The 20,608-nt window shown below is 40.3% G+C and overlaps 1 protein-coding gene across 1 annotated transcript in view; it reads left to right on the top strand.

Moving 5' to 3' along the window:
- The window catches only part of HPS5 (HPS5 biogenesis of lysosomal organelles complex 2 subunit 2), a 47,077-nt gene that overhangs the window by 18,945 nt on the left and 7,524 nt on the right, over positions 1–20,608 (top strand). The window contains exons 7-19 of the mRNA XM_044919243.1: positions 1,083–1,295; positions 1,588–1,659; positions 6,096–6,184; positions 9,373–9,551; positions 10,004–10,162; positions 10,743–10,929; positions 11,608–11,731; positions 13,164–13,313; positions 14,714–14,791; positions 15,088–15,659; positions 18,096–18,216; positions 18,388–18,543; positions 19,290–19,409. Of these exons, the coding sequence (XP_044775178.1) occupies positions 1,083–1,295; positions 1,588–1,659; positions 6,096–6,184; positions 9,373–9,551; positions 10,004–10,162; positions 10,743–10,929; positions 11,608–11,731; positions 13,164–13,313; positions 14,714–14,791; positions 15,088–15,659; positions 18,096–18,216; positions 18,388–18,543; positions 19,290–19,409 (2,220 nt within the window). The remainder of the gene's footprint in view (positions 1–1,082; positions 1,296–1,587; positions 1,660–6,095; positions 6,185–9,372; positions 9,552–10,003; positions 10,163–10,742; positions 10,930–11,607; positions 11,732–13,163; positions 13,314–14,713; positions 14,792–15,087; positions 15,660–18,095; positions 18,217–18,387; positions 18,544–19,289; positions 19,410–20,608) is intronic.

Raw genomic sequence — 20,608 nt, forward strand, 5'->3', positions numbered from 1 at the left:
ATAAGGAACATAAGTAATAAATCCATAACTTCTTAGATTGCTCTGTATGCATTTCGAGGCACTTTCACATCCATGTTCTCAGGGTATGTACTGTTCTTACAGTTCTTCATATACTAAAGCTGAGGTTACATTTTACTCATGAAACAAATAAGTACAGGGATATTTATTAAATTATGTCTAAGGTCACCTTGTAAATTCACACCAGAGAGCATATGAGATCATTCTCTACTAGAAGAGTTTGAGTATATGGAGCACTGCAATGTCTGGTTAGTGCTTTCTATAGGCCAGATGCTGTGCCTGGGCATTAAACTAAAGAAGAGCAAGAAATGGCCTTTGTCTTAAAGAAGGTCGTAATCTATTGTTCTAATAGACACAGTTGCCCTGTATAATGTGGTGAGTGCTCTGGGAAGCATGTAATTCAGCTTATGGGCATTGAAGAAGTCTCTTAGCGGAAGAATGATGAAGTCCTAAAGAATAAGGAAAGCAGGTTTTAGGATGAGACACCTTCACATTGTCACCTTCCATGTTCCCAGGCAGTGCACTAAGCTCTTCTTTCGATTTAGTTTACGTAACCATAAGGGAACAGAATGTTCAAAGTTGCAGAGTTTCAGAAGGACTCAGCATTTGGAGGAAAGAGTGAGGAGTTTCCTGGGTGTTTGTAGTACGGAAATGGCTGGAAGACAGGGTTGGAGGGGTAGCTTAGTAGCTTCCATGGAGTGTCCACCTTTTACAGGCGACTTGGGTGGATTTTTTAAATAATTTGTCAGTAGGATTTAAGGATGTATGAAGTGGTTTGCTAGCACTCATTTTGTAGATTTGAAAGGGGCCTTTTATTAATTATGAGCCCCTATTCTGTGGATAATAAACTGAGTACTAATGTGAAGTGGTTTGCTTCCTGTTACAGAAATAGTTAATGGCAAATCAAAGCTAGAGCCCTGTTTTGACTTTCCAAGCTGCTGTTCTTTCCAGAGAGGACATTATGGGAGTGGTTATTATGGCCATGCTGCTTTGTAGTGCCATTGTTTTTGACTTTTTTTTTTTTTTATAAGTAAACATGCTTTCTCTTCTTTTTTGGGGATTAGAGAAAAATTTTGGAGAATCGGAAGCAAGGAAAGAGATGGAGAATACGGAGCTTGTTTCTTCCCTGGAAGATGTTCCTCAGGCCAGCAACCCCTAATATATTGTGCTCGCCCTGGCTCCAGGATGTGGGAAGTGAACTTTGATGGGGAAGTTATAAGTACACATCAGTTTAAGAAACTCCTCTCGTCACCACCTCTCCCTGTGATTACTCTAAGGTAATGATTTGTATGGCTGGTAGGGACAATTTAAGGAATTTAATTGCAGGAGTTGTGTTGAAATCTCGAATATTCTAGATGAGTTGAAGATTTTACTATGCCTTCTAAGAGTGAAGTAGAATTTTTATTAAAGACTTAGAGAAACCAAAAAGTCTTTAACCACTTATCTTTGGTATGATTAAAGTAGATTGAACAAAGGCAGATGAGTTAGATGCAGCAAAACTTTTCCTATGTAGGGAACAGCATACCATTATGTTGTGATTCAATCATTAACAGACCGTTTACTTCCTAGATCAGATCCTCAGTATGATCATACAGTTGGATCCTCCCAATCTTTGTCTTTCCCCAGACTCTTGCATGTTAGGTAAGTTTCTCCGTTTGATCTTTCAGAAAAAAAAAACAAAAGCAAAAACAAAAACCACTTTTTCTCTTTGCTTCTTGTTCACAGGCAGTTAGCTTTTTAATTTAAGATTTTATTTATTTGAGAGAGCGAGAGAGAGAGCACAAGCCAGGAGTGAGGCAGGGGGAGAAGCAGACTCCCTGCTGAGCAGGGAATCTGATGCGGGACTCAATCCTAGGACCCCGGGATCATGACCTGAGCCAAAGGCAGACACTTAACCGACTGAGCCACCTGGGTACCCTGGCAGTTAGCTTTGTTTTTGTTTTTTAAAGATTTTATTTATTTGACAGAGAGACACAGCCAGAGAGGGAACACGAGCAGGGGGAGTGGGAGAGGGAGAAGCAGGCTTCCCACGGAGCAGGGAGCCTGATGTGGGGCTCGATCCCAGGACCCTGGGAACATGACCTGAGCCGAAGGCAGATGCTTAATGACTGAGCCACCCAGGCGCACTCCCGGCAGTTAGCTTTTTAAAAGGTTTTTGTACTAAACTGTTTTTGGAAAATTAGGAGATGCCTATGTTACATGAAGTGTTATAAGAGGAATAAAAAGATCATAGAAATATGCTGCCCTTTTTTGGTTTCAAATTGACCTCAACCAATTGGACAGTCTGTAATTGTCAGGGACATTCTGATAATTAGAGCTAAGAACTGTCGGTACTGTTTCTCTCATAATCTCCCCTACCTGGTGGGAGGTTACAGTGAAAGCAAGTCTCAGACTGAAGTCAGCCACACATGTGTATGTCAGAAACCTAATTGTAGAACTTTTCCTTGTAAGCTTGGTAAGCTTTCAACTCTGTGTCCTTTAGGTGCTCTGACAAGTACCTTGCATGAAAGATCTGCTTGAGGCACATATTCTAACCATATTCTAACATTTTTTTAGACGGGGAGAGCACAGAGGGCAAGTGAGAGGGAGAAGCAGACTCCCTGCTGAGCAGAGAGCCGGATGCGGGGCTCAATCCCAGGACCTTGAGATCATGACTTGAGCTGAAGGCAGATGCTTAACTGACTGAGCCACTCAGGCGCCCCACATTCAGCCATATTCTAACATCAGGGTTCAGCTAGCCTTCCAGTTGGATTAGGTGCAAAAGTCCACTATTAAGTGGCAGCACAGAGTGCCACTAAAGGCTGGGTTTGCCGATTCTTATATCTTGTTCTACACGTGTGGTAGTGCCGGTGTATGATTTCCAGCCAATCTCTGTATCTTGAACTCATTTCATCAGTGGATATTACTTCTAATATCCCTTAGACTAATGTATAAGATCTCTAAAGCAGATTCAGAGAATGTTATTTTAGAGGTTGTTTTAGGATAGTCTGATTGGGTTCTTTCATCAAAGGCTAACTGCTCTTAGAATGTGATTTAAAAAAAAAAAGTCTTGAAATGTTAACTAATTGCCCCTAATGTATGTATATGTCACACTGCCTACACTGACGTATTTAAAATTAAATTATAGACAATTTAACATATTCCTAATTCGCTCCGAAAATGACTGAGAAAAGATGACTATTTGCTCATAATTAGATAAAGCATATTAAAAACTCTTGCTTTATGGCACATATTATGATTTATAATTACATATTCATACAACATTTATGTCTGTCTTACTCTTAGACAGTTGCATAAGGGCTTTGTGTCTGTTTTGTTCCTTACATTATTCTCAGCACTTGGCATAGTGTCTGGCACGGGATAGACACTTGGTGACTGTGGTTTGATTTGCGAGGAAGCCCTTTACCCAAGAGTGTGTTTTCTAATGGCAAGGCCACAGTCGGCTTGGTTCTCCTGGTAGAATTATTCCTTTGAGTTAAGCTATTTAAAGCTCCTGTTACAGTTTCTGCCATAGCCTACAAAGCCCTTGATGATCTGGGTCTGCCTACTCCGCAGCTTAGGTAATAATTAATGCCAGTTTGAAGCCTGTGCTGACTCCTCCAGCAGGATTAGATTAGACACTTACTCCCAGGCGCTATTGTCACATCTTGTTCATTCCTCTGTCACCACCCCTCTTTCACTGTACCATGAATATCCAAGCCAGCACCAGATTGTCAGCTCCTTTGCTATGGGCTCGGTCTTGGGCACACAGAAGGCTCTCAAGTAACAGCTCAGTTAAACAATTCAATAAAGATTTTTTTTTTTTAAACATGAGTAGGAGGGCTTTTGTTTGTTTACTTTTTCCCCACCTATATGCTTGTGTCCAATGGTAACCTTTACTGTTACACCCACAAATCCCAAAGGAAGCAAATTTATATGCTTTGTTTTCTTTTGGGCAAACAGTATCGCTTTCCCTTCCTTGACTTTTATTTTATTATTTTTTTAAGATTTTATTTATTTGAGAGAGAGAGATAACGAGAGCAGGAACACAAGCAGGGGGAGTGGGAGAGGGAGAAGCAGGCTTCCCGAGGAGCAGGGAGCCCGATGCGGGGCTCGATCCCAGGACCTTGGGATCATGACCTGAGCCGAAGGCAGACGCTTAATGACTGAGCCACCCAGGTGCCCCTCCTTTCCTTGACTTTTAAAGCAGTACTCTTAGGCTGTGTCCTAGTCTGTTTATTATCAATGAAAGTACAAGGGGATGAGGGATGTATAATCACAGAAGCCCCCCTCCTAAGATTTCCTAAGGAATCTTTCCAAGCTGGGTATCAAGTTTAGTGTCAAAATCATGATCTTGCATCTCTGCTCAGGGATCCTCTGGCTTCTTATTTTTATCTTCTTTGGCTCCTGAACGTAGCCTTCTAGTTTTTCTTCCTTCAGATTAGCATTCTGACCAGTTCTTCCATCTTTGTGTCAAAGATTATTTTCTCATAGGGACAGTGACCTTGTCTTACATTGGCAAAATGTTTAATATTTGTGTGAGGACCTAGTTCCGTTTAAATATCACTCCTAGTGTTTCATAGCCATATAGTACCATTTTTAGTATTCTTGGGGGTATAAATAAAAAAAAGTCCCTATTTTTTTGTTGTTGTTGTTTATTAGAGAGTGCATGCGTGCACACGTTGGGAGGAGGGGCAGAGGGAGAGGGAGAGAGAAGCTCAAGTTAGACCCCCAGCTGAGCATGGAGGCTGACACAGGGCTCGATCTCATGACCCTGAGATCACTACCTGAGCCGAAATCAAGAGTCAAACGCTTAACCAGCTAAGCCACCCAGGTGCCCCAGTGTTGTTTTTTTGTTGGAGAGATGTGGTGTTTCTATAAAAAGTTTAACAATAATAAAAAATAAGGGTTGCAACAGTGCAGTACGTGACTAAGTGCCATATGAACAGGGTTGACAGGAAATAGGGTGAGTGCAGAAGGAAGAGCAGTTGCTGTGGGCTCTTGGAGGATTCTCAGAGGATTCCAGAGGGGAGTAACACTTCTGTGATCCTTGGGAGGTGGCTAGAGTTAGAGCATTATAAGCTGGGATGCCCTGACTGAGGGGAAGAAGCAGAGATGACCCATTGGTATATGAGAAATAGTAGCAGCCTTGAGAGAGTATATGAGTAAATATAAGCTGAGGAGTATGGAAAGAGCTGAGCAGAGATGGAGAGTACCAGAGGACTGGAAAAGGTGGCCCAGGAAAGTGCAGTGTCCCAGAGTCCGGGGAGGTGAGATTCAGGAAGGAAGGAACGATCAGGAGGGTTGGCCCCTGCTTGAGCATCAAGAATAAAGGAAATAAGGAAGGGTTATTTGGTTTGGCACTTAAAAAATCTATGACTTTATGGAAATGCAGTATGTGGAATAGTCAGGGTTCTGGGTAATAGTTGGTGGGTGGGTCAGTGAGGGTAAATGAGGGAAGAAGTAGATTCTGTAAGGTGTAGAGTAAAATTTAGTCCACGTGTTGGAGCGAGACTTTCCTTGGGTGTATTATTTCATCTGAGTTTCAGGGGTTTTTGTTTTTATAAAACAGGGAAAAGCACACCTATCTTGATGAGTTGCCACAAGGTTAGATAATATAGAAAGAACCTTTGATAAAGATCCTGGCAGATAGTTGACCAGGAGTTTACAGTCTTTTATTGCCTGCACACAACTAAGGGCATCAAAATAGTACCATCCCTAAATGCGGCTCACTAGAGTGATTTGTGGTGGGGTATGTAGTCTATTTTAAATGTGCCCTCTTCGTACCAGTGATGGGAAGTTTAGCTGCTTTCACAAACATTAGATACAATACCAGCCTTTCCTTTTTTTAGAAGGTTTTTAGTGTATGTACCTAAATTTTTCCCAGTTTGGCACCATATTATGCTATTTTTTAAGGGGCTCTTGTTACAGACATAAAAGAGGTGTTAGGACTTGATTAACTGGATCACTGTTGTATTTTCTTTGTACAATCTCAATTTAATAGCTGACGTGAGGGTCTGAATTCAGGGAATTAGATCATAAACTTCTGTATCCACGCAAACTAGAATTCTCTTAACTTCTTCCCTTTTCTTTTGTAGCGAGCACTGTGTGCTGACTTGGACAGAAAGAGGAATTTATATTTTCATTCCTCAGAATGTTCAAGTTCTTCTTTGGAGTGAAGTCAAAGGTAATTATATTTTTCTTCTTTATGTAATTTATTTTATTTTTAAGGATTTTATTTACTTATTTGAGAGAGAGAGCGAGAAAGCATGAGCAGGGTGAGGGGCAGGGGGAGAGGGCTCCCTGCTATTGTATCTAATGTTTGTGAAAGCAGCTAAACTTCCCATCACTGGTACGAAGAGGGCACATTTAAAATAGACTACATACCCCACCACAAATCACTCTAGTGAGCCGCATTTAGGGATGGTACTATTTTGATGCCCTTAGTTGTGTGCAGGCAATAAAAGACTGTAAACTCCTGGTCAACTATCTGCCAGGATCTTTATCAAAGGTTCTTTCTATAAGGAGCCACCCAGGTGTCCCCTTCCTTGTAATTTTTAATCTCATGCTTGTGAAAGATTCAGTTATCGTAGGAGAATTCTTTTGCAGTGTGAAAAGTAGAAAAATAGACTGAGGTGGCGTTTCCTTTAAAGATTCATGTTGGGCGCCTGGGTGGCTCAGTCAGTTAAGCATCTACCTTCGGCTCAGGTCATGATCCCAGAGTCCCGGGAGTGAGCCCCACATCGGGCTCCCTGCACAGCGGGGGTCTGCTTCTCCCTCTAGCCCTCACCCTGCTCGGGCACTCTCTCTTTCTCACTTGCTCTCTCTCTCTCAAATAAATAAAAATCTTAAAAAAAATAAAGATTAACGTCCTAGATGTTTCCCATTGTAATGTATTTCCCAAGCATACACTTGTGAATTTGTGTTCAGTTACTCAGTTTTTCATGGATAATATTATTTTTTATTTTTTATTTTTTAAGTAGGCTCCATGCACAGAACCCAACACGGGGCTTGAACTCAGAATCCTGAGATCAAGACCTGGGCTGAAGAGTCAGTTGCTTAAGCGACTGAGCCTCCCCTTGGTGCCCTTTCACGGATAATTTTAAATACAATTTTCACTTATTCTTAAATATTAGTAACCACTGCTAAAGATTGAATGGGTTAATTTTTTCCTTCTATTTACCCTGAATCTTTATCCCTGTTATAAGTCTTGCTTTAGCTTCCGTTTTGTGTCTTAATAGTTTGAGGTTCAAGAAGACCTTGTGGGGGGTGCACCTGGGTGGCTCAGTCGGTTAAGCGTCTGCCTTCTGCTCAGGTCCTGATCCCAGGGTTCTGGGATCGAGCCCCACATCGGGCTCCTTGCTCAGCGGGGAGTTTGCTTCTCCCTCTCCCTCTGCCTGCGGCTCCCCCTGCTTGTGCTCTCTCTCTGTCAAATAAATAAAATCTTAAAAAAAAGTCCTTTTGGGAACAGCATTTTACATAACTGAGGGAGAGAAAATCTCTGTTTTTTTTAGTTTAAACCAAAATGAAAGAAATCTTTCATCATTAGCATTGCTAACTCAGAATATATCTTATCCTTTTGGGTCATTTTCTTTTCTTTTTTTTTTTATTTTATTCATTTATTTGACAGAGAGAGCGAGAGAGCACAAGCAGGGAGAACAGTAGAGGGAGAGGGAGAAGCAGGCTCCCCGCCAAGCAGGGAGCCCGATGCAGGGCTCGATCCCAGGACCCTGAGATCATGACCCGAGCCGAAGGCAGACGCCCAACCATCTGAGCCACCCAGGTGCCCCTGGGTCATTTTCTACATTGTAGAAATGTAAGAAAGAGGAACCATTACTTACTGATCTGATTAATACTGATTTCTTGTGGATTAAGTTGCTAAGGTTGTCCCTCAAAAACAAGTTTGTTTTTTAAAAATTGACATATATAGTGTATGAGTTTAAAGTATACAAAGGATTGATTTGATACAGTTATATAGTTAACCCTTGAACAACATGGGGACTTAGGGCCATAGACCCCTGCACAGTCGAAAACCTGCATGTAACTTTTGACTCCCCCAAAACTTAACTACTAATAGTCTGCTGTTGACCTTGCTATTAACATCCTTTGTATGTTATATGTATTATTTGCTGTATTCTTACAATAAAGTAAGCTAGAGAACATTATTAAGAAAATCATAGGAAAGAGAAAATACATTTACTACACTGTATCATTTGAAAAAAATTTGCATATCCATGGACCCATGCCATTCAAACCCAGGTTGTTCAAGGGTCAGCTATATATTGCAATATGATTACTGTCTTTTGTGATGAGAACTTTTAAGATCTAGTCTCTTAGCAACTTTGCATTATGTGATACAGTATTGTTAACTGTAATCATGATGCTGTGCATTAGATCTCTAGCTTATTTGTCTTCTAATTGCAAGTGTGTACCCGTTGACTAATATCCCCCACCCCTCTAGTCCCTGGTTTCCACCATTCTACTCTGCTTCTGCTTGTTTGGCTTTTTTAGATTGCACTTATAAGTGAGATCAAAAACTAATCTTTTAAGTCCTTTCATGATGTTCTGCCAAGATAGGTATTTTCTCATGAACTCTCAATTTACATACTGTGTTAAAATCCATTCATTGACATCAGATTGTAACTCTCAGAAATGTTGTCATCTCGTCTCTAATGTAGAGTGCTATTTTAAAGCCCCAATTTCTTTTCACAGAAAGTAGCATTTTATTTTACTATTACTATTTTTAATTCCAGTATAGTTAACATACAGTATAATATTAGTTTCAGATGTACAGTATAGTGATTCAACAATTTTATACATCACCATGTGCTCACCACGACAAGTGCACTCAATCCCCATCACCTATTTCACCCATTCCCCCACCAACCTCCCCTCTGGTGACCATCAGTTTGTTCTCTGTAGTTAAGAGTCTGTTTCTTGGTTTGTCTCTCTCTTTCCTTTGCTCATTTGTTTTGTTTAGAAAGTAGCATTTTTTTTTAAAGATTTTATTTATTTATTTGAGAACGAGAGAGCAAGAGAGAGAGAGCACAAGCAGGATGAGGGGCAGAGGGAGGAGCGGGCTCCCTGCTCAGACACTTAACCAACTGAGCCACCCAGGTGCCCCAGAAAGTAGCCTTTTTAAACATAGAATTTTAGATAAGAGAGATGTGGTTTTGTCTCTCTTTTATTTTTGATCTTTTTAGAAGTGTCTAAAATATGATTTCTTCATTGAATTGCAAGTATAATAGAGATGAAATTCGGGCAAGCCAAACTCAATATAAAAAGTGAATTTATTAGAATAATTTCAGTCCTTACCAACATGGAAAAAGAGTATTTGGTTAACCTTCTGTGTGTTCACCCCTGTGGGTTTTGTAGATATTCAGGATGTGGCTGTCTGCAAGAATGAGCTGTTCTGTTTGCACCTAAACGGGAAAGTCTCACATCTTTCTCTGCTGTCTGTGGAACGCTGTGTGGAACGCCTGCTGAGGAGAGGCCTGTGGAACCTGGCTGCTCGCACTTGCTGTCTTTTCCAAAACTCTATTATCGCCAGCAGAGTGAGTCAGAGAGCTTACATGTTCACCTGGGCTGTTAGAACCACCCTAGCTTGTGGAAGTGTGCTACAAAGTTTCTTGTCTTTATTAGCCCTGTCTGTATGACCTACAGATAAAGCAGCAATAAATCCCTAAAGGAAGTATGACAGACAAATCTAGGAGTGGGTGGAGGGTAAGAAAAAGGGTATACTTCCCATTTTAAAAAAAATTACATTTTCTCGGAAACTTACTTGAATTTCAGGCCTTGTTTTAAGGGGGATGATTGTGTATGTGGTAACTCTTCATTCCTAAAATCATTCTCATTAAGTCTTTCACTAGCTTATTAAACCTCTTTAAAGCACTTTTGAGGTTTTATCTTCTCTGTTAAACCTCTTTCAGTATATTGGCCACTGAATTTACATTTAGTTACAAATAGTAAGCTATTCTATTTGGTTTCTACTTAATCCTGTCATTAGGGAAGAAAATCTTTGACTATGGATAAATTGGAGCATTTGAAGTCTCAGCTGGACGTTACAACCTATAATGATCTAATTACTCAACTGGAAGAATTGATCTTAAAATTTGAACCTTTGGATTCAGCTTGCAGCAGTAGAAGAAGCTCCATTTCGTCACATGTAGGTATTTTTACTTTTTAAAGGGTTTATCTGCACAGTGTGGTTTTTCTTCCTTAGGTTGTACTCACATATCTCTTAAGTTCCCAAAGTTTACCTTCCTTTCCATATAGTAGATTTGGGGTGGGGGAGGGGAGTTGCCAAGAGGAGGCTTTCTTTCAGCTGTTGGGCAGCCCTTATGAAGCCTCCATTTAGGTGTGTCTTGGAGCCACATTTTGTTTCATTGCTTATTGTATTGTGTTTCCAGATGTACCTCATATAGCGTGCAGCTCAAGTTAAGTTGCTCCTAATACGTGATTTCGGATGCTTCATGCTAATTAGAGTCATAGTGCAGCTCAGGATTGTCTCCTTGCAGCCCCATTCTCACTGCCAGGACTCATGGAGGCAAGCTAGGGAAAGACGGGAGCGGGCTGTCATCAGTCCGTGAGTGTGAGCCAGCTGCCAGGGACCTAAACCTTGTTAAACCGTAGTTGCTGTTATTGACTTGCTCCTTACTCGTGTTGGTTGTTCTCTTAAAAAAATTTTTTTTGTGTTATAAAGGGAAGTTTCACTTTGATTTTTGGGGGATCTTTTTTATTTTTAGGAAAGTTTCAGCATCTTGGACTCTGGTATTTATCGGATCATTAGTAGTAGAAGAGGCAGTCAGTCAGATGAAGACTCTTGTTCCCTTCATAGTCAGACCCTCTCAGAAGATGAGAGACTCAAAGAATTTGCCTCACCTCAAGAAGAAGACCAACCAGATCAGTGTTGGAGCTCACACGGAAATGAAGGTGATGGTGGTGTGCTTTGTTGGTTGCTGGTAGGAAGCAGTTATTTTCCGTGACTTCTATTTGCCAGGATTAACTTGTGCATTGAGTTTTCTGTGTGGTGTTAATAATCTTTTTTATGTTGATAGACTTTCCACTCAGACCTGTAGATCTGCTTGCCACTGAAAGAATGGGTTTATGTTTAGTTCTGTTTTTCACCCTCCTGTTTAGGCTGACATTGATACAGTCCCTAATTATGGTCATGCATCAAAGTGCTGGGAAAGTTAAGAAAGGAGGTCATTAACCAGTGAAGTAGAACAATTTTATCTTGACTAACCAAATTATTTTCCATCAGGAATGAAAAATTACTACAGTTTTGGGGGCCATTGCCTTCACTTTTCGATGTTCGAGTATTCCTGTGATGAACTGTTGAGAAGAGATTAATAGAGACTCTAAACCTTCTTTTTGACTTATGGGGATTCAGGGTTAGTAGGAAAATGAAGGTACCTGCCTAAGTGTTTTATATGTGGGCCATCCCGTGCATCTTGTAAACCTGTGTTCTGTTCATTTGTATCTGGGTCAGTTGTGATTTTGGTATGGAACCCTTCATTTCCTTTGGTTTATTCATTTCAGAATTTTTTTTAAAGATTAAAAAAACCCTGTGTGATTAAATTTTCTTTTCCCTTCGATTCCATTCATCAGACAGAGGTTCTCATGTTCCTGTGACATTTGAGACAGATAAGAATGAAATTTTTCTCCCCTTCGGCATCCCGCTATCATTTCGTTCTCCATCTCCTCTTGTGTCTCTTCAGGCTGTCAAGGAAAGGTAAATTAGTCTTGTCACTGAATCCCGTTTCTTGTTTCACTTCAGTTGTCACATTAGGTACTTTTGTGCTGAGAATGGAAAGACATTTAGTTAATTTATTTTTTAAAAAGATTTTTATTTGGGACGCCTGGGTGGCTCAGTCGGTTAAGCGGCTGCCTTCGGCTCAGGTCATGATCCCAAGGTCCTGGGATCGAGTCCCACATCGGGCTCCTTGCTCGGCGGGAAGCCTGCTTCTCACTCTGCCTGCCTCTCCTCCTGCTTGTGTTCTGTCTCTCTGACAAATAAATAAATAAAATCTTAAAAAAAAATTAAAAAAATAAAAAAATAATAAATAATAAAAAGATTTTTATTTATCTGAGAGAGAGAATGCACGCGAGTGAGAGAGAGCACGGGCGGGCAGGAGGGAGGGGCGGCACGGGGGGAGGGGCAGAGGGAGAGGGAGAAGCAGACTCCCCGCTGAGCAGGGAGCCTGATGCCAATGCGACATGGAACTCGATCCCAGGACCCCAGGATCATGACCCAAGCCAAAGGCAGATGCTTAACTGACTGAGCCACCCAGGTGCCCCTGGAAAGACATTTTAAATGAGAAAAAATGGAAGCCTCTAGGTTATTTCTCATATAACCTGTTACCTGAGGCTGTTAACTTCTCATTTCCATCTTGGGCAATTTAGCTTCCCTCTTTGAGTAGTTGGATATTTGAGTTGTTTTAGAATGTGCCCTCCACCCCAGACAGAGCAAAAGTTTGAAAAATCTGTTTTTCCCTCATCCCTGATAGGAACAGGTTCTATATATCATTAGTCTTTTCTTGATCCTTTCTCAGTTTGGGCTCAGAATTGGAGACTCTTCAGAATTGGCATTCGAGTTTGAGAGAAAAGATTTTGTAAAGCTACTTAACTGCTTATCTGAGTCTTCCTGGATACAGTTTTATGGGTCTTTGTTTTGTTTTTTGTTTTTATTTTAATTCCAGTATAATTAACATACAGTGTTATATTAGTTTCAGATGTACAATACAGTGATTCAATTACCGGATGCAGTTTTGCTTATAAAGGAAGATATATTGTTCCTAGTTAGCCACTGAGTTTCATGGAGAAATTCTGCTATTTCTCTGGCCAGGATGGGGCAGGTGATCACATGGCCTCCTTTGCCTAAGTTGACAGAAACATTGTAGACATAGCTGGAGTTAAAGACTTTTTCTTTAGCGCTGAATCAAAGCAGTTTAGTAAATGAAGTGAATCCTTATTATACTGTAAATTTTACGTGGGCCTTATATGAAATATATAGTTGATTAGGGAAGTTGCTATAAGCATAGTCTTTCTATTCAGTCCGAGTTGCCTTTGTAGGACTAACAGGAACATAGAGAACTCAGGTACTGAATTTTTCGTTCTTGGGAGTAACGAAGTTTTTTTTGTATTTTTTGGTATTTGACTTCCAGTGTTTCTAGCTTTGTGCGTAAAACTACTGAGAAGATTGGCACCCTTCATACAAGCCCTGATCTGAAAATAAGACCGGAACCCAGGGGTGATGAGCAGTTCTGTGAAGACGAGATGAGTCCAGTCACCTGCCCGAAGGAACAAGACACTGAGTAAGCTCTTGCATATAAATCTGGGTAAATGCTAGAGGACTCAGCTGGCATTTTGAAGAAAGCCTTAGACTCTGTGCTATTGGAGAAGGCACATGTATGACCCTGTTCATTGTAGATTGTGTAGCTCATAAAAAATGTGAATACCATAAAGTAAGTTTTGGAAAATGACATCTATTCATAGCAAATCTTTTGAGAGAGAGTTTTAATAATTTAGCACCTTTTTCATCTTTAAATACCTTTCCTCTCCTCTAAATCTCTTCAAACTTCTGGGATGTTAGAGAAGAGTATTAGATAAGAGTAGGATGACCAATGATCGAGGCCCTGTCCTTGCTGTGCTTCTGACTGGCATGTGGCCTTGGGTAAGTCACTAATGCTCTCTGGCCTGTAAGATGAGAGCATTGGCATTGAGGTCTTGCCAGGTACCTTCTTAACGATATGCTGGTGGCATCGTCCTTGAGTAGTGGAGTGGTGGCAGAGCCCTTGGTCTGGCATAGTGTGAAGTGTCTGTCCACCTGGTCTCTGCCCTAACTCACAGTTCAGGGGATCTGAGCATTAGAAGCATGCAAGCTCAGCACTAGCCCAGGGATTGAGAGCCCCACAGGCCCAGTGTATGTGGACAGTCGGATGAAATAGAATAGTTTCGTGAATCCATGTATTTATAGGACCAAAAAAAAAAAAAGTACAGGTATTGCTGTGGCATTGAAGGCAGCCCTCAGTCTGACCTTAGCCCCCATTTCCAGCCTCATTTCCAGCCACATCCTTCCAAGCGCTCTAAATTCCACTCCAGTGAAGTGGGTACACTTCACTACCTTTCTTTATGTTGTTTCTTTCACCTGCACCATTCCCCCCACCCACCCCCCCTTTTTTCCTAACACATGCACTGCCTCCAGGGGAAGGCATCCCTTGATTGCCTCATCAGAATAATTATTCCTTCTTTTTTTTTTTTTTTTAACATTTTATTTATTTTTTGACAGGGAGACAGTGAAAGAGGGAACACAAGCAGGGGGAGTAGGAGAGGGAGAAGCAGGCTTTCCACGGAGCAGGGAGCCTGATGCGGGGCTGGATCCCAGGACCCTGAGATCATGACCTGAGCCAAAGGCAGACACTTAATGACTGAGTCATCCAGGCGCCCCAGAATAATTATTCCTTTTCCTGTGCTTTCATAGCACAATGCTTGTGTTGCTCTTTAGCATTTGTTTTATTCTCATTTATGTTATAGTTAGTTGTTTGCATACCTTTCTTTCTCACTTGAGTTTACTCATCTTGAGGCTGTGGACCATTTTTTGTACTCCTGTTTCTGTCATGTAATATTAAGTACAATACTTGCCACTTAGTAAGCACATAGAAACATTTGTCTAAGGACGCTCTAATCCCCTTTAACTCTTTTCACACTTTTCTAGGGGCAAAAGAGAAGTAATTAGTCAACCTCCAGAAGAAGACAAGCTCCAAGAGCTCAAAGAAGCGACAGCAGAAGCAATGTGAGTATTTATGAACGAGAGAGTTTTATAGTGAATGGGAATGACTTTGAGGTCATCGGTAGTGGTCCTGAGACTTGGGGGGGGCAGAGGTAGTCTCATTTGTAATTGAAATTCAGCAATTAGTATTAAAGTTAACACTCTGTATTTTCATCTTGCTGAGATAATTGTTGAAGAGTTGAAAAGTAACATTTATTCCCAAGAAGTATGTTTTATCCAGTAGGTTTGTTTAGCATGAAATAATTTGTTTTAAAAAAACACATGGAGCATAAATTGCATTATTTGTCTGTTTTGTGTAGGACCAAGCTACAGAACCCACTGGTTTTGTTTGAACCCACGTCTCTGAGGATGGTCTTACAGGAGTGGCTTTCACAGTTAGAAAAAACGTTTGCCGTGAAGGACTTTTCAGGTATTTCAGATACTGGCAACTCATCCACGACATCAAACCAGGATGTGCTATTGTTTGACCAGTCAAAAAAGGAAATACTAGATGAAGATAATGAAAAAAGAGAGTCTTTAGGCAATGAAGAACCTGTTGATCCAACAGCATGTGAATCTACAAATAGTCTGAGGGAGCCCCTGGATGACATTTTCCAAGTGTGTTCTCCGTGCAGCATAGCTAACAGTCTTCAGAAGGACCTGGCTGAATTGACAACGTTGTGTTTGGAATTGAATGTATTGAATTCTGAGACCAAAAGCACAAGTGGACATGTGGACCACACTTTGCAACAGTACTCTCCTGAAATTCTGGCTTGCCAGTTCATAAAGAAGTACTTTTTTCTCTTGGACTTGAAGAGAGCAAAGGAGAGTATCAAACTTGGTTACGCTAGCAGTCCTTGTGTTTGGGATACTTTTATTGAAGGATTGACAGGTAATAATCAGATTGCCTTATCAAATAGAAATTAGTGTAGAGAACAATAGCATCTTAGCATTTTCACATTTAAAGAAAAAGACTTAAGTACAAAATCACTTCTATTCTGGGCAATCTCCATTCCGTTTCCCCCTCAGTTTATTAATTTTTAATACTTCTTCAAACATTGGTTTCATTTGCAATGGTATTATAAGAAATTCATTTTATTTCTCTCACAGTCATACTCAGAAAATGTATATAGCAATGTTGGAGAAGTTGGGGTTAAAGTAAAACGTTCTATAAATGCAGACATATAAAAACAAGAAAATCCTTTATGTAATTGACTAACGCTGAGATAATCTATGCCATTTATTGAGTACTTACTGTGCGTCAGATATCATGCTAAACACTTCATAGGCATCATCTCATTTCTTCCTTACAAGTGTCTTCAGAGTAGGTGGTGTTATTCCATTTAATGGGTGAAGAAACTGAGGCACAGAGAGATTGTAATAGTTGAGTAGGCTAAACTGCTGTAGTAAATATCTCCTAATAACTCGGATACAATAGAAGTTCATTTCTTGCTCCTGTCACTCCAGGACAGGTTCCAGGTCAGTGGGAAGCTCTCTTCCATGTGGTAATCCAGGGTTCCAAGTTTCTTCCATTTCTTTGAACTCCATCATCCTGTGGGCTTGTGATTGAGAATGGATTGCTGTGTCCAGGGGAATGCATGTGGAAGGGGCAAACATGCTATGCCCTCTTAGGGGCCTGACCTTGTAATGCCTGACATCTCTCCTGTTCATGTTCCATGGGTGAGAATTTTATCACATGGTCTCCTTACCTGTGAAAGAGACTGGGAAATGTAAGCTATCCAGGTGTCTAGAAGGAAGGGAATGGTACGGGTGAAGAGCTTGCATGTCTCAGGGATTTTGGTGGATTAACAGCAGTCTCCATTTCACACTTGACTCAAAGTGTGTGTCATCCTCCTGTGGAAACCGGCTCTCATACTTCAGACCATGCATGCTTTTTCCACTGTATAGACCCGTTTTTGAATAATCGATTTACCAAAAGTTAACAATCACAAGTACAGATACATTTTTATATTGTCTGACTTAAAGATCTTCAAGTTTTCTAGAAACATGATCTGTAGTTATTGTTCTGCTTCAGTTCACATTTAGCAGTTAAAAGCATAAGAAATGATTTCAGTCTTTCTCTGAGTTGAGGTAGACTGTCTTTTACATGAAATAAGAAAATTTATTTCTTCTCCAGTAGGTTCACATTATTATGTTTCACATTATTACTTTTTTTTTTTCTTTTCACGTTGTTACTTACTGGAACTTTGCAATATCTGTCTCTTATGTGATCACACCCAACCCTGAAAAGAGTCTGATCAGCCTGAGTGGTTGTTAACTTATGACCAGAGCTGGCTAGAGCCAGTGGGTTGGGTACTTTGAGATGATGCAGCTGCTTGCTTGAATTTAGGGGGAGATGTTTGGCTTAGCCCCCACCCAGTTATAAAGCTTGCCCTCACATCTCCAGCTGTAAATGATGGTTGCCTTCTCTGAATTTGTTCAAGTACTTCCTGCCTGACACAATCAAATAGGCGCAATAATGAAACTGGGGAAAAATGATTTTTAAAAACCATGTATCAGAAATGGAAGGTTGGGTTTTTAGAAATGATCTGAACAGGTTCCACCTTTTTGCTAATGATGTAGTTAAGGAAAACAGCTTTTGGAACCGTTCTTGGGGAATGGTCTTCAGAGCCGGTTGAAAACTACTTCAAAAAACTCATTTTAGGGGTTCCTGGCTGGCTCAGTCGGTGGAACATGCAACTCTTGATCTCTGGATTGTAGGTTTGAGCCCCACGGTGGGTGTAGAGATTACTTAAAATCTTAAAAAAAAACCTCACTGTAGATTCATGTGTGTGTGTATTATTATATATATATATACTTTAAACTACAAGTAGTTTTAACTAGGTCGTCACTCACACTTGGCTGTAATTGATGTTTATTAAAAATAGGTGAAATTTTAACTTTATTGTTCAAAAAGATGGGCTAGAGGGCACTGGTTCTAGGAAAAATGACAAATTTGGCCTTGATATATACTGTATATATACGTGTGTACATATATATATACACAGACATATATATTCTATTGATTTAGTATATAACACATATATTCTCATATATGTTACCTTTTTTGAGGGTGATAGTGGCTTATATATTGGTTATGTGTTCTTCTCTTGTTTAAAAAATTACAATGTGCTTTGCCTCCCAATTTGAGTTTAAGGTCTTTAAAAGTAGGGATTGTGTGTCTTGTTCTTTTTTTTTGTCCTTCAATGCTTAAACATTGTGCCATGCACCCAGGAGGTCCAGGACTGATGATTGTTGAATGAATGTATTCATCAACTGAATATTTATAGCTATGAGATGAAAGGAAAAGGTGTGCTTTATCTTTCAGAAATGGCAAGTTCCAATCCTGCATATATGAAGATGGAAGAAGGAGACTTACCAACAAGATTAAAGTTATTGAATGATTCAGTTCCCTTTGACAATCCTTTGTTGATTGCTTATGCTGCCCGGTAAGTTGTCATATATGTTGTTTATATGAATAGAGCACGTATTTGTTTGTGTCTTAATCTCTAAAGTTTTACTCAGTTGCCTTGTTATTTTTATTTCTAATAAGTGCTTAGACATGTAACCAAGTTACATCATCTCACTGAAGTTGGGGACTAACTTGTTTTTAAATGCAGATTGTATGAGAAGTTTGGAGAATCTGCCCTTCGGTCCTTAATCAGGTTTTACCCATCTGTTTTGCCTTCGGATGTCATGCAACTTTGTCATCATCATCCTGCTCAGTTTTTGGCCTATTTAGACAGTCTGGTGAAATCGAGGCCTGAAGATCAACGGTGAGAAGGCGAGAACATTTGCAGACTCCCCTTTGCTTTGATAGGGCATTGTTTCCCTTTTAGAAGCCGTTGTAACGTTTTTACTGCCAACGCCACAGAGCTGAGGCCCCTACTATGGAAGAGGATGATTACAGTCATTACCCTTCTGTCACAGTCCACAGCACACACTGTAAATGTGTGCAGACCACATTCTCTTCCCTCCCCCCCTCAGGGATTCTCAGATGATCAGAGTAAAATTAAAGCCCTGCTTCAGGTCCTCCGCGAAGACAGATAAGTTTCCTTGTTGTCTGGGCTGGTGAGTGGATTCATTGCCACCTCTTTGTTGATAGCATCCCAGCTTTTTGCGGGGTCTCATCTTTTTGTGGATCTCCGTTCCAGCTTTGCTGCTTTTTTAGATTGAGGCCTCATTGCCTATTTCTGCATGGCCTTTGGTTGTTGAAACTAGCAACATCCCCCCCCCCACCACCACCACCTTTTTTCCTCTGATTGATTTACATGTGCCATACTGGCCTCCTTTCTCTCTCTGTCCCTCTTTTTTTTGGCCCTTTGACATTTTCCTTGTTATCTTGAGCTCACCTGTTCATTTAAAAGGCTGTCAGATTTTCACCTGCATTTCTAGACATTTTGTAGCAGAGCATTTTCATCTACTATTTTGATCCCCTAATAACATTTTCTTCACATTCCCACATTTTATGTCTCTTTTCTCAGCGTGAAGATTGGTGATTTTGCCTCCAACTTTCTTTTAGGCCATCTTTCCTTGAGTCCCTTCTACAACCAGAGTCTTTGAGATTGGATTGGCTGCTTTTGGCCGTGTCCCACGATGCTCCCCCAAGCACAAGCACGATGGACAATGAAGGAAACCCCAGGTACAGAAGTTCTCTGTCTAAGCTGTGATGTTCTTCTGGAATGAAATGGCTTTATTCACATGTAGCATTCTGGGCTTTTTTCAGGAACAGCTGTGGAAGAGACTGACTCAAGTCACGATAGTAATGAGACTGAGTGTACTTCTTAGTGGTTCTGAACATTTTTTGAGTTACAGATCTTACAAGAATCTGATGATTCCTCTTAGAAAAATGCATATCCCTGCACAAGTTTGCACATGATTTCAGGTTAAACTGACCCCCTGAAGCTCTTTCATGGATCCACATTCAGAGTCCTTGATGATTCAATCTGTATTAGAGGGAGAAAATTGTATGTTTTTTTCCTGGAAAATTTCTAGACATAGCTTGATTTGGGACTAAGAAAAAAAACTATTCATAAAAAAATACGCACTGATACATGTAATGTATTAGAAATGTTCCTTGTGTTTTCCTCTAGGAGAAGCTTTTTAAAAGCCCCCCCAAGTGCCTATCTTATATGCCTAGACAAAAGCTCTAGAAGGACATACAATGGCTGTCTGTGAGTGATGAATGAATTACAGGCTTCTTTCTTTTGCTTTTGATTACTTAAAATGTCTATTTTTTAAAAATAAACAGGTAATCGATTTTACTGGAAAAACAGAATTGGCATAAATTAAAATTACATATTTGAACATTGTGATTAATAACCTCAATCAACCAGCAAACTATTCCCAAAACTTTAAGGACATATAAGCAAGCAAGCACCAAATGTTTACAGAACCACAGAGAAATTTTAAGTACCACCGTAGACTAGTGATAAAGAAGGCCTTTATCCTGTAAAAGGTATTTAGTGCCTTCCACATCATATAAATATAGTTAGCTGCCTATAGCTTTTACATATAGCTGATCCTGTCCAGGGTTTATGGCAAGAAACTAAAGAGGAATTGTTGCCCCAAATTTGGATGAGTGGAATACAGCGAGAGGAAAAAGTATAACCAGATTTATATTTAACTAGATGAATGTAGTTACAAAACAATTAGGAAATAAAACCTGTCAGTGACAGATATACATATAAAAATTAAAACAAAAAGTAAAAGTTATTAAAAAATAAACAGGTATTGGGACGCCTGGGTGGTTCAGTCGGTTGGGCGTCTGCCTTTGGCTCAGGTCATGATCCCAGGGTCCTGGGATCGAGTCCCACATCGGGCTCCCTGCTCGGCGGGGAG

Source organism: Neomonachus schauinslandi, chromosome 11 (assembly GCF_002201575.2).
Source record: "Neomonachus schauinslandi chromosome 11, ASM220157v2, whole genome shotgun sequence".
NCBI classification, from domain to species: Eukaryota; Metazoa; Chordata; class Mammalia; order Carnivora; family Phocidae; genus Neomonachus; species Neomonachus schauinslandi.